The following is a 13,226-nucleotide window of genomic DNA, read 5'->3' as shown; positions in this document are numbered from 1 at the left end:
TATATATATATATATATATATATATATATACCACAGCATAATGACCTGACGATTAGAAGCTCTATGAATACAAAAATACATATTTCACTTTTTTTAACATTAATTTAAACATGCATATCAGTAACACCACCTGTTGGATGCATTCATACAATGATCATCTATCCTCATAACAAATTAAACTTATTGTTTTAACATAAGCCTGTGCCAGTGTTTCAGAAAAGATAATTTTTTTGATAAAATATATACTAACGTATTTCCTTGTAACATGTAAGTCTTTACAGTACTCATACTCTTTACTCATGGTTTCACTTGAAAATTAAAATAACTTCTTCTACCCAATTATGTATAATTACCAGAAATGTGAATTATATCGTTATGATACTGTAATTACATTAAATATTTTTTTATAGCAGTCTTTTAAATCTCTGTAATAACATGTGTTCAAAATGATGATATATTAAAAACAAATCAGAAATTCTTAAGGGGAACTACTTGCTTTCTGTTGTCCAGAAGGTTAAGAGATTCCATGCTGACCCTACGAGCTGGATAACTACTGCTAGAGTGATTGCTTTTATGGCTTTCCAGAAACAACTCTAAAATAATGCACAAGAATATAAGTACTATACAAATTTCTCTAAATTAGAACTGACTTTTTTTCCAATTTTATAAAAACATAATCCTTCAATATTTGTTTTTATAAAGAAGTAATATTTAAAATGTCATGTTTTGTGTAATTGAACCTATATATGTCACACATTTCCAAAATAAATACTTAGGATAGTTTGATAAAATCACAACGTTTTTCTGTTTCTTTTGAATTTCGTGTAAAGCTACACGAGGGCTATCTGCACTAGCCATCTCTAATTTAGTAGTGTAAGACTAGAGGGAAGGCAGCTAGTTATCATCACCCACCGCCAACTCTTGGGCTACTCTTTTACCAATGAATAGTGGGACTGACTGTCACATTATAATGCCCCCACGGCTGAAAGGGCAAGCATGTTTGGTGTGACGGGGATTCGAACCCGCGACCCTCAGATTGCGAGTCGAGTGGCCTAACCACCTAGCCATGTTTCTCTGAGTGTCCTTCTATGTTATTTGCAAATGAAATTCACAGGGAAATTTCTTATTGAAAAATAAAATTAACATACCAAATACTATTTATATTATTCTTTAACTAGTGTTGAAACTTGTGCTGATCATGTAGATCTAAAGCTAAACATTAGTTACTGGTTCTGCAAATACATACCAAATCATTCATTTCTACATATCTACGTACTAGTATGTTTGTGAAAAAAATCTATAGGTATTTTATGAAATAATTTTTGGCAAACTATTTGTTACTTTAAAAAAACATTTTTTTATTAAAAAACTTGCATTAATTTTCTGATACCCTAATACATGAATCTTTATATAATATTTGAATCTTTAACTTAGAAATTTTAAACTCTGGTAGCTGATTAATCTCTCTGATCTATGGTGAGAGATTTTTTGTTATAAAACAGTAACGTTATTCTTGCTTCACGAATTATGTTTTAATCTTATTAACTTGCCTCTAGGATTACCATTTGTAAATAGTCAATAATACTGTTGGTCCATTTTATTGTTGTTTTTTCTACATTGCCTGCAGTTGAAAAAAGATTACTCAGAGGGTGAGGCCTACTGCCTCTCCCTCCCAGTAACTCCCCTAGATTTCCTTGTAAAATTACCTCACACAGCAATAACCACAATCTCTGGTAACTGTTGAAATATTATATATAATTTTATTTTCTATGCCTTATTTTTAATAATATTAATATTTTATTATAACACTATCAAATTTATATTAAATAAGTGTTTAAAACAAGTTTTCTTTGTTCTTAAGTGTGTTTTTATTATGTCTTGAATTCAAATGTTTTTCTGTAGGAACACATCTCCAATTCCATAATGGTCCTATGACAAAACAGAGCTTTAACAACAAAACAATGAAAAGTGTAAAACCATCCTCAGTTGACTACAGAAGTCTGAAATACTGAAGCATTTTAGTTTGCTTCAGTGAATGGCACTTTGATTGCATAGCAAAGTCCATAATTCATCTGAACTGCATAATTTGAACAGGTTCAACAATGTTTGCCTTTTCACCCAAGACAAGCACGTTTTGAAAGCATCTACTGCTTCCGAGTTTGATACTGTCTTCTCACCAAGTTGATCCTCATCTTCCTCGTTGCTACTTTCAATATCTTCCTCAGAATTTCCAATAAAGGCAGCTAAGATTTGTTTATCTGACATCTGTAGCATAGTTGGGAGTTCATTTTTGGCATTGAGTCAGTCTTCTACATCAGAAGTAGTGAGTCCTTCATCGTTCACTACTTTGTTTGGCATTTCTTTTCCTCATGGTTTCAGCTGAGTCATTTTCTGATTCTTGTTGTACATTTGGCTGGTTGTTATCAGGATGGATTTGCATATTCTTGAAAGCTTTGAATACTGATTTGGGCCTTGCCTATTCACAAGCATCAGACAGCATGTAAAGCACATATTTTAAGGTGTGTAGCTTTACAATTTCTTGGAGACTCTGTGCTGGTTTAAGGTTATGATCACAAATTATTTTCTGGAGGAGCTTTCTCTTATATCGGTTGTTCATTGCTTGAAGAACTCCTTGATTCATTGGCCGAATTAGAGAAGTCATGTTAGGAGAAAGAAACATGTGTAACAGAACCATCATGACTTCTGAGCTCATCAGGATGGGCAGAACAATTGTCGATTAGCAAGAGTTTTTTGGGAGCTGATGTTTTGAGAACGTTGGTGGTGTTTACCTGCAGGTACAAATTCTTTCCTAAAACACTCAGCAAAAATATCTGAGTTCATCCATGCATTTTTTGAGATTTGTAGATTACAGAGACGACATTCATATTTACACTCTTGAAACATTTCAGTTTCACAAATTTTCCAATTGGAACAGGTTTTAGTTTGTGAGTTCCAGAGGCATTCATATGTCCAAGCACAGTTAAGCAATCCTTTGATTTTTTTAATCCGGGCACAGACTTCTCACGGCATGAAATGAGGGTTCTTTGTGGTAAAGATTTCCACAAAAGTCCAGTCTTGTCAGCATTGTAGATTTGTTTTGGGGTCAAACGTTTTTCCTCAGTCATCTTGTGCAGCCTCTGTAAAAAAGGTTCAAAACTTTCTTCTGCCACTAAAAGACTTTCACCTTGAATGCTGAGGTTCCTTATGCCGTGTTGACATTTAAAATTTTCTAACCATTCTGCCAATGCTTTAAAGGTTTCACGATCATCCATCTCATTGGAATTCAACTGATTGGAGAAATGTTTGACTTTCTCTTGAAAAATGGGGTCTGAAACTGGTGTCCCATTCAATCTTTGCTGAATAAACCAAGAATACAAGACTTTATCCAGTTGTTCATCGTTTGCAACCTTCAAGAACTTTCATCGCAGTCCTTGTCTCAGAGTTGTTGGTGAATTTCGTGATCTTGTCTTTGTTCTTTCATATATCAGAGATCTGTTGCTTGCTGATGTAATATTCAAGTGCTAAATTTGTTCTGTTTTTCTCTAAATGTGAAATAATTGATTGCTTGTATTTAATCGAGAGAACTGATCGTTTCACTTTGTAGACATAGTTGTTTTATATTTTGGAGTTTACATTTGTGTTTACACAACCAATGCCAACTGAACTATGTAATCATGCGTGACATTTCCCATAGCAACAAAAACTGTTAAGCCAATCAGAATGTAGCTGAATGCATGTATGTGCCACTTGCTCTCCGCTGACATTTTCAATCAATTTTCAATGCAAAATTAAATAGAAGATAAACGATATTTTGTACGGATGATTACCTTTTTACTGCTAGAAGTTTTCATGGTTTATTAATATTTGCAAAAAACTGGAACTAGAGAGAAAAGTCTGGATGATCGAGGTTTGACTGTAATAGCCAAGTCTTGCAAGTTTCCTAATGGGTTAAAAATTAATTGAAAAGGCTTTTTATACCTAACATTAAAACTAGATTAGGGAGATCAGAAATTAACTATAATGAAGTGACACAATAGCATTAACAAAATTCAGTACCTTCATTAGATTCTGAAGTTTGCAACCAGCTAGGCTTATCATTACTAGCTATTCCAACTTTTCCAAATGCTGGCTTACTGAAAACAAGATGAAAAAGTAAAGATATGTTGTACATCCACTACAAAATTTAAAGCCATATCTGTATAATGCATAAAACAATTAAAAACTAACCAGAATTTGTGATGTTATAGCTATGACAAAACCATTATAAAGTAATGATGATCATCTGCATCATAAATCATTATGCAGAAATTATTCCAATGATCTTTAATGTGATTTGAAATGCAAATAATCAGTCATTCAACATAAATTACATATAGTGAATACATACAGTTTTGTTTCAGCTGTTACTTTGAAGGGAATCACATAATCGAAAGTGCGTTACATTGTACACGAGTCATGATAAACCTCAATGAAGACATTCGATTGTTTCACTCATGTGTAGAACTATAAAATCAATTGAAACCAACCAATCACTGTCTACAAGGGTTTCAAAGTGTCATAAGCAGAATTTAGAAATGTTTCAAAACTAATGGTACAATTGATTGGGCAAGGAAGACCAACAACATACAACTGATGTCTGTTGATTCTGCCTCTCACCAGTTGTAGGATACCTGCTATGAGTCTCAATTAGATGTTTGCAACAATAATTGGTTGTAATGCCAGTGTACAGATAATTATACTTTAAAAGGCTAACTTATGTATCATCCTTTCTTTTCACTCTCTTCATTCAATTTGTAGTAACACTTCAAGCTTATAAGCATCAGCCTAAACAAGTGAAAATTGTACTACTGTGTAAACAGTATTTAATATATCTATTTTTACTTATTATCTCTAGTTTATCTATATTGTTTAAATACAATAATTATTTTGCACTGTTAGCTTAGTATGTGGATTTAGGACTAACTTAAGCCTCCTGGGCTGACCAAACCCAAAAATATATTATTGGGTTTACAGCTGAAAATACTTTAACAATGAGGGTACCCAAATGATGAAATAAATGCATTCTAATTAGCTATGCTCATTAACAGGCATATATACATAATATTCAAACACATATTGAGTTCTATGTAGGTAGCTTACTGTGATCAGAAGTTAATATTAATTATGTACAAAATCAAAATTTATTATCTCAAGAATTTTCTAAATAACAGTACACAACTTTAGGGTTTAATACTTTGTTTGATACTGATAAATGAAACTTTTCAAATTATTTATGAGTATAATTCTCCTTGCCTTGCAAAAACAATATTGTGCAACAGTAATAAAGTTCAAAACTAACTCTAAAAGATGTGATTTGGTAGGAAAAACTTATAATTTAAAAGTATAAATCTACTTGTCAGATGGCTAAAGAATTTTGCAAGAGCTGTAAATGCAAAATACAAATTATGCAATAAATATGTTTTTCAAACATTTCCATAACCATGTTATTTTGATAACACTCCGTAATCTAGACCTTCAGAATAAAAAAAATTATTAAAGCACAATATGAAAAAGACAATTCAAATATATTTGATTTAATTTAACTATCTTCCTTTACAAGATCACATAACTTTGACTTTAAAATCATTCCATTTTCAGTTGGTGTCAAAGAAATTTTTTGCCTTAAGTTGATATTCTTTAACATTCCATATCAAACAAATAGCAATAAAGGCCAAATTAAAAGCACCTTGGAATAGGTACACAATGACTTCACATTTAGTAGTCTTTCATAAGGCTAAATAAACTATTTCAGACTTGATTTTGCTTTCAATGCTAGATTATTTTCACAAAATTACTGCTTTAATCACAAAAGTGGGTTTTTATAAATTTTTTTAATACAATTATTGATACTTTATCTTTATTAGTGTGACAAGAATATAATTTAACTCTAAACAAATATTTGTAATATATTTTTTAATTTGTCATCTGCAAGTGAATGCAATAAATAACTCCCTGGTTATCAGGTGAAACCACCTTAAATGTAAAAATTATACAAAGGTTAAACATTAAGAACAAGGGAACAAATTATTAATTTATATTACAAAAAGGAAGAATGTTATAACTCTGATTATGTATTCAGTTACAAACTGAGCACATTCACCATTACATATCTGTAGCTTTTGTAGACATATATATAATCTAATAACATACACTGGGACAGATTCTAGTTGTTTTGGTTTCCTTTCCATTCTGTCATTCATTTGACTGTGTAAAACAAAACAACTACAAATTAGGTATATTATTCATACTCAATAATTCATACAAAATTAATCATTAAAGATAAGCTACCATTTTTAATATAAATTACACCCTCTGGTATGAGCACATACAGAATTTTAAAACTATTCAGTAAGTACATAAAGACAACTTAGCAATGTGATGAATTTCAATCATAGGTTGGTAATTATAATCACATTTTTATTAAACAAACTATACAAGTTGAACTAGATATCATTCAGGCCAAATAAAGTATAACTGTCTTTCGCAGACTAATAAACAGGAGTCAACATAAGAATATGAACAGGTGTGAGTTTCAGTAAGCAGTGAGTGTTGTTGTTAACTCAAAACAATAACCATGTAATCCTCTTCCACCCTTCCCCACTTTCAAAGTCTAGACCCTTTTTTTTTAGAAGAGCCATAAAAATATGTATGTTAAGAGATATGAAATCTATCTTTGAATTTCTAGAATAAAGGCATTTACTTACATATCAGTTGGGGGAAGGGTTTTATGTACTTCTCAGTTAAACATTTCAAGGTGAGTAAAAACCATCTTCGCTTAAGAAAACTCCAATTTATATGACAACAAATCTGAGAGATGATAACGTCACATTTTCATTCTACAACTGCCTTAAATGTTATAAGGTTTAAAGATATATTAAAAAAGTTTCAACTTACCAAGGAAGGTTCCTTACATGCTCTGATGATCCTCTTCTTTTACCATCTTGATCATATTTACAACTATAACAAGACACAGAAGAAATCTGTCAGACTAGAATTATATACGTGTTCTCAACAAGCTTTATGGTATTCACAAAATCCAATGGTTACTGTCAGGCCTGCGATGGTTTTATTGTCTTGAAATTTTTACATATTCTACAATACTTCCTGTAAGCTGAATCCGAAAATGATATCCATTTTTCTCCATGATGTACAGATTTTTCACAAAATGCCATAATGCAATACATAAAAGAAAGACCACAATATGTAGTTTTGAGACTAAAAGATGTAGATTTCACACACACACACACAAAAAAAACAGGATGAATGAGGATGCATATTCGTTTGACATCAATGTTCTTCCCTTTCTTCAGTTTGTTTGTATTTTAGTTAACAAACATAATAATAAAAAATATTCATTGTGATAAACGAAATAATAATTTGATCTGAGTAAGAATTTTTTCTTCCTGATTTGTAAGAAATCCTCATGTGATAGAAAAAAATGAATATTATTTTTCGAAATCTGCGAAGCTGAATTATTGAAAATCCATTATTAAAACCAAAACAACTTTTATGAAGTTTAAATTTGCAGGCGTGTGTAATCATTTGTTCGAACAGAGCACTTCATATGATAATTACATCAATTACATAAAAAGCCTCTTCCTTCCGTTATGGATGTAACAGTGGATTGATTATCTTTTTTTTTTTTTATCTAAGTAGGTAGCCTGTCCTAATGGAAGTTAATATCATTTGAAGCAAAACAAATACCAGCATCCATCATTAATAGTGAGGGTACTGAACTGATGAAAAAATTCATTCCATTATTTACAAGTATGAATGGTATATTTAATTAACTATGTTCTTTAATGTGTTGATTTTTCATTTTTGATCTATGTAAGTAGCTCTATGGAAGCTCTTATTAATTGGAGCTATGCAAATACAGGCATTCACCATTGATAGGTGGGTATTCAACTGATTAAACATTGCATTTTAAACTTTAGGTGTAAAAACAGTACATTTAATTAACTATACTCATCACTGGGTTAATTTACATTTTTGATATGCATGGTAACTTGCACTGATTTGACGTTAATATTAATTGATGCAAAACAAGTATTAGCATCCATCATATGTCTATGTAATTGACATAAAAACAGCTGTGAAATTACAATATTCAGGTAATGTACAAAACTATAACTAATCCAAAAATAATCAGTTTGTTAGCAAATAGTTTAGTGGTAAAATCAGGGCTGTATTAGAGACTAATAATAATTTAAGTACAATTATATGTGTGAGGATGCTGTTACCTTGTTCCAAGCAAGAATGGTTATAGCATACTTACTGCTAATTTGCATAAAAACTGTTTTTCAGCTGCACACTAATACAAAACAAGCTAAATCACTGAGTAGTTGTTCTAAGCACTTAATGGGGGGTTTGTTGTTTAATCCTCCTGTATTATTAAAATGTTCATCAAGGCATTCACTGTCTATATGTAGTTTACAATTGTTAGAAAATAGCTTTACTGTTCTTTACCTATCAATCATAGCTTTATAGAACTAAATATAACAAAACTATTTTGACTGTGGTTAAATACAGAGGCAAACCTGACCTTATAAAAACTTTTAAGTTATACAATTATTTAGTTCTTTTTTGTTTTTTGATTAACATATAAAAATCTAAGTACTGATAGCTCTCTTGGATCAACAGCAAAAATGCTGAAAGTTGTAAGCCTAGATTAATGTCATTGATCTCATATGGTAACTTTCTCCTATTCATTTCTATTATCTTTTTTTTGTTGTTTCTCAACTTTCTTTTACAAAACTATGAATGAACAAAGTTTCTGAAACAATGCATCTTTAACAAATTATGATTTCAATAATATCAAATGAGGAACTAGGTTGTCACTTTGGTAGAGACATTTTTTTTACTGTTTTGTTTAGGTATGTACAATCAATTACATCAATATTTGAACCCTGTTACTGATGAATCATTTGTTAAAATGGCACAAAGTTTTGGCAGTGTATCTACACTAATTTCAAGACTGGTAACAAGGTAGATACAATCCATCCAGTTTGTCTCTAATGTTAGTATAGAGATGTCAAAAACTCATTTTCTTTTTTTATGTAAACAATTTGGGGAGCAATAATGGAAACCTCTTTGTGACCATAAGATAAATTGCTTCAAAACAAAGAGTATGTTTAACATCATGCATCATAGCATCGATATCTACATCTATGCAACACAAACATAAGAAAAATTTGACAAACATAACAGTTGAAAAAAGTAAATTGGTATATGAAATCATTATAATATTAAAGAACATATCACAAATCTTTACAGGCAAACTTGGTTCCAAATTTAACATGGATAACATTAAAGATAAAAAATTTGAAAAATTATAAACCTTTTTGTTTTTACAAGATGCTTAATAAAGAAATACTAATCAATACACGATTTTCCTTTTTTTTTTAAAAAAAAAAAGAAAGAAAGAATATTCTGTCAATTAACTTTCTGGATTTACAAGATAAGAACACAAAAAATACCTAAAGTTTCTGCCATCTGTACTGTTAGTTGGCAAGACTAAATTTGGATTTATGCATGTAGAACTGCTGCAACAAGGATCACTGCTCTTTCTCGACTCTACATGTACAGGGAAAATAAATACAAAGTAATCACCCATAAGATTTAGAATATAAAACAAAACAAAAACCTGGTATCGAAAACTCAACATTCTAAACAATTTTAGTTCAGCCATATAATAATGCAAATCTTAAACATCACTGAAAACCAGGTATGATATTACATTTATTTAAATATTAAACTGTTAAATGCAGAATTAACTTATCATTCAAATGCTAATGAATTATTAGTTGTTAAACTTGAGCCACTTTAAGTATGAAATTAAAACTGAATCTTCCATTTGCTCTGCGAATAACGTATCTTCTACATTAACTCTCCCCTAAAAAAAGTACGTAATGCTTTGACTGACAAAGTATTTGAAATGAAAAACACACACACATGCATTCAATTATAGTAACAAGTGTTACATTTTTAAGTTGTTACAGAGATATATCACAGCAGAAGAAATTATCCTCATCTTTTGTTTTTAAATTTGATCTTCCTGCTTTGTAGCTACAGAGCTCACAGCTACTAGCAACAATTTGCATATTCAATCACCTTACCAACAGCCTATGACTACACAGGTTAAAAGCCATGATTCTCTTGTTGTAATTCAGTTGAAGTTTGGTGATTTGCAAGTGCAGAATGTGTTTAAATTAAACTTTTCTTGGAAGGTTATATAACAAGACTTTCCAATGTGAAGTTGTACTATTCTTAAAAGTTAAAAGCATGCGCAGAAAAAATTCCAGCATTTAGAAGAATGTGACATCTGTAGCTTTGAACTGTATCTATAAAGCCAGATAAAATCAGGATTCTTGCAAGGAAAAACACTAGTTAACAGTTCCATGATGGAGGAAGTATAAAAAGTTAAACAGCTTGTCACCAGAAAAACATAGCTGTCCACTTCAAATAAAGTAGAAACCTCCCTCTGAACTATAAGCTAGATACTTCAGATTTAGGCCTATGAAAAGTGATATAAAAGCTGTGATCATAAGTTTCTACTACAGCATAAAAACAGACAGAAGACCAAGTGTTGAAAACCTTATGAGAAGTACCTGATGTAAAACAAATTAATATATTTGCTAAGACCACATAGCATACACAGACTATACGATGCATGTGTGCACATTACAAGTGCATCTATATCATGCATTTTGTTAGTTTCATGTTTTCATTCTTCAGGGTTAACTTGTAATGTATTTCATTAACTTATGCTTATTTAATGCACGTGCGTGTATATATATATATATATACACATGTGTATGTATGTTTGTATCATGAACTAATGCAGAAGACTGGTAGAAAAATGCAAGTTAGACTTGTGTTGCTTTGTGAAAAAATGCAGGTACAAAAAGTCTAGTATGAGATCTGACTAACATACCTGACCACACTGCAGCACAGGAGGTTCCAGATGTGGGAAGAAACGATAATGATGATGAAGTTACTGTTGAATTTTTGCTGCCTTCAATATGTCCTGCTAATTCTTGTAACTCTTGCTCTCTATTACCTTCTGAAAAAGATTGTTTCATGGATGGACTTCCGGTGTCAGAAGATGAGGTTTCAGGATGATGAGTGTCTTCCAGTTGGATATCAAAGAATTTTTGCATTGTATCTTGATGTAGAGATTCTAACTGTATTGGTATAACTTGTCCATAATCAAACACTTGATTTCCACAGCCTTTATGAAGCTCACCATTGAACACCACTACTCCTTCCACTGAAATCCGTGCCATTCGCACACCCAAATTAAGGTCCTAGTTAACCAAAGTGAAATAATTAAAAACTTCCCAGAAAAAATATATTTAAATAAAGCATTGCTATAAAATGTTATTGAACATTTAAAAGGTTGTACTTTTTGTTTCAAAAAAAAAAGGATAGAATTAATCAAACTTTCATGAAATATTAACAAATATTTCCATTTTAGAATTAAAATGAAATTCAAAAAGATACTTAGCTATATTATAACCCTAATTAGTTATAGTTATGCCAACATTTACTTATCTATATTATAACCCTAATTAGTTATAGTTATGCCAACATTTACTTATCTATATTATAACCCTAATTAGTTATAGTTATGCCAACATTTACTTACCTATATTATAACCATAATTAGTTATAGTTATGCCAACATTTACATATCTATATTAGAACCCTAATTAGTCATAGTTATGCCAACATTTACTTATCTATATTATAACCCTAATTAGTTAGTTATGCCAACAGTCACTTATCTATATTATAGCCCTAATTAGTTATAGTTATGCCAACATTTACTTATCTATATTATAACCCTAATTAGTTATAGTCATGCCAACATTTACATCTTTTCATTCACTTCCTCCTCCCTGCTTTACAGTCCATTAATTGCTATTTTTTATATTTTCATAGAAATCTCCTTCTCGTCTGAAACTGATAAGTTTTTCATATACTGTATATGTTTCTCACAGCCCCTGATGATAAAGCCTCTTTGTCAATGACCATCAACCACATAGCAGTACTATTTATTACTTGTGACTTTTCCTAGTACTTATCCAACCTCATATGGTCATAAAGATTTTACCAAACTAACTCTCGCCACAAGATTGGTCAAACTGCCCAAGTTTGTAATCATCTTGTACTCGTTATAGTTTCTATACTATAACTTTTAATACAGTGTATGTATGTATCTTCACAAAACTTAGCACAGTTTCAGTAAATATTATTTTGTACAAAAAAATCAGATTTTTTAATGAAGTATTTTTACAAAAGATTTGTTCTTGAATATATCAGGTCTTTTATTTCATTAGTCCAAGTGCAAAGTGATTTTCATTTTAAGATTAAAAATATTTTTCTTTGTCTCAAAAATCTTATTTGTTGTATAATCTCTAAAACCTCCAGAATAAACTTCAAACGTTTTTTTTCCAGTAAAACTATATATTTTATCCGTTATTTTCTCCACCCTAATTCTACACAAGGTTGGTGAATTTGACTGACTTCATAACCACCAACAAAAGAAAATCGAAATAAATCTAAATTATCCTTTTTCTTTCTAGAATTACTAAGTTGTAACATAAAACTATATTTGTTTATCCTAAATAGCTTAAATATAATAACAGTATACATCTGTTTATACTTAAATTTTATTGTTCTACTGCCCTTTGAACCTTATCTGATCTAATATTCTTACCACAAAATTGGTAAATCACTTGGAGAATGTAAAACTTATGTTACCCTATCAAATTACATAATCACAGGCTACATGCAAGCTGCTCACAAGTGTGTTTCATGAAAAGTTTTTATTATTATTCTTTATTTTACCTAACTTAAAAAGTTTCTAATTTTTACATTTTGGTTACTTTTATAATAATAAATAAAGAAAACACATGAAAAACAAGAAATAAAGTATTTACTTGGGTCTTCTTTTTTTCACTGTTAACTGTCAATGACACTTAACCCTCCTTTTGTATACTAATTGTACTACTACACTAAATAATTTTTATTTAATTAAATAATAAACCAAAGAACACAATATAACTAGATGCAAGAAACAAACAATGTCCTGCAACTATTGCAATTTTGTTTTTTTAACTATGCAACAAGAGCTGTTAAAAATTCAATTATGCTTGTCGATATGTTTCCCGTGGAAATAA

The 13,226-nt window shown here is 30.5% G+C and overlaps 1 protein-coding gene across 5 annotated transcripts in view; it reads right to left on the bottom strand.

Annotated features, from left to right (window-relative positions):
* LOC106466699 (protein KIAA0556-like) overlaps positions 1–13,226 on the bottom strand; it is a 132,316-nt gene that overhangs the window by 56,472 nt on the left and 62,618 nt on the right. For 4 of the 5 annotated variants that reach the window (XM_022394773.1, XM_022394771.1, XM_022394772.1 and 1 more), the window contains 6 exons: positions 10,976–11,348; positions 9,519–9,615; positions 6,934–6,996; positions 6,190–6,243; positions 4,057–4,133; positions 497–593 (listed from right to left, as the gene is read on the bottom strand). In XM_022394773.1, coding sequence (XP_022250481.1) covers positions 497–593; positions 4,057–4,133; positions 6,190–6,243; positions 6,934–6,996; positions 9,519–9,615; positions 10,976–11,348 — 761 coding nt within the window. The remainder of the gene's footprint in view (positions 1–496; positions 594–4,056; positions 4,134–6,189; positions 6,244–6,933; positions 6,997–9,518; positions 9,616–10,975; positions 11,349–13,226) is intronic. The other variant, XM_013926995.2, reaches the window with a different exon arrangement.

Source organism: Limulus polyphemus, unplaced genomic scaffold (assembly GCF_000517525.1).
Source record: "Limulus polyphemus unplaced genomic scaffold, Limulus_polyphemus-2.1.2 Scaffold2348, whole genome shotgun sequence".
Classification (NCBI taxonomy): domain Eukaryota; kingdom Metazoa; phylum Arthropoda; class Merostomata; order Xiphosura; family Limulidae; genus Limulus; species Limulus polyphemus.
The sequence above is the reverse complement of the archived record's forward strand: the minus strand, read 5'-3'. Positions and strand labels throughout refer to the sequence as shown.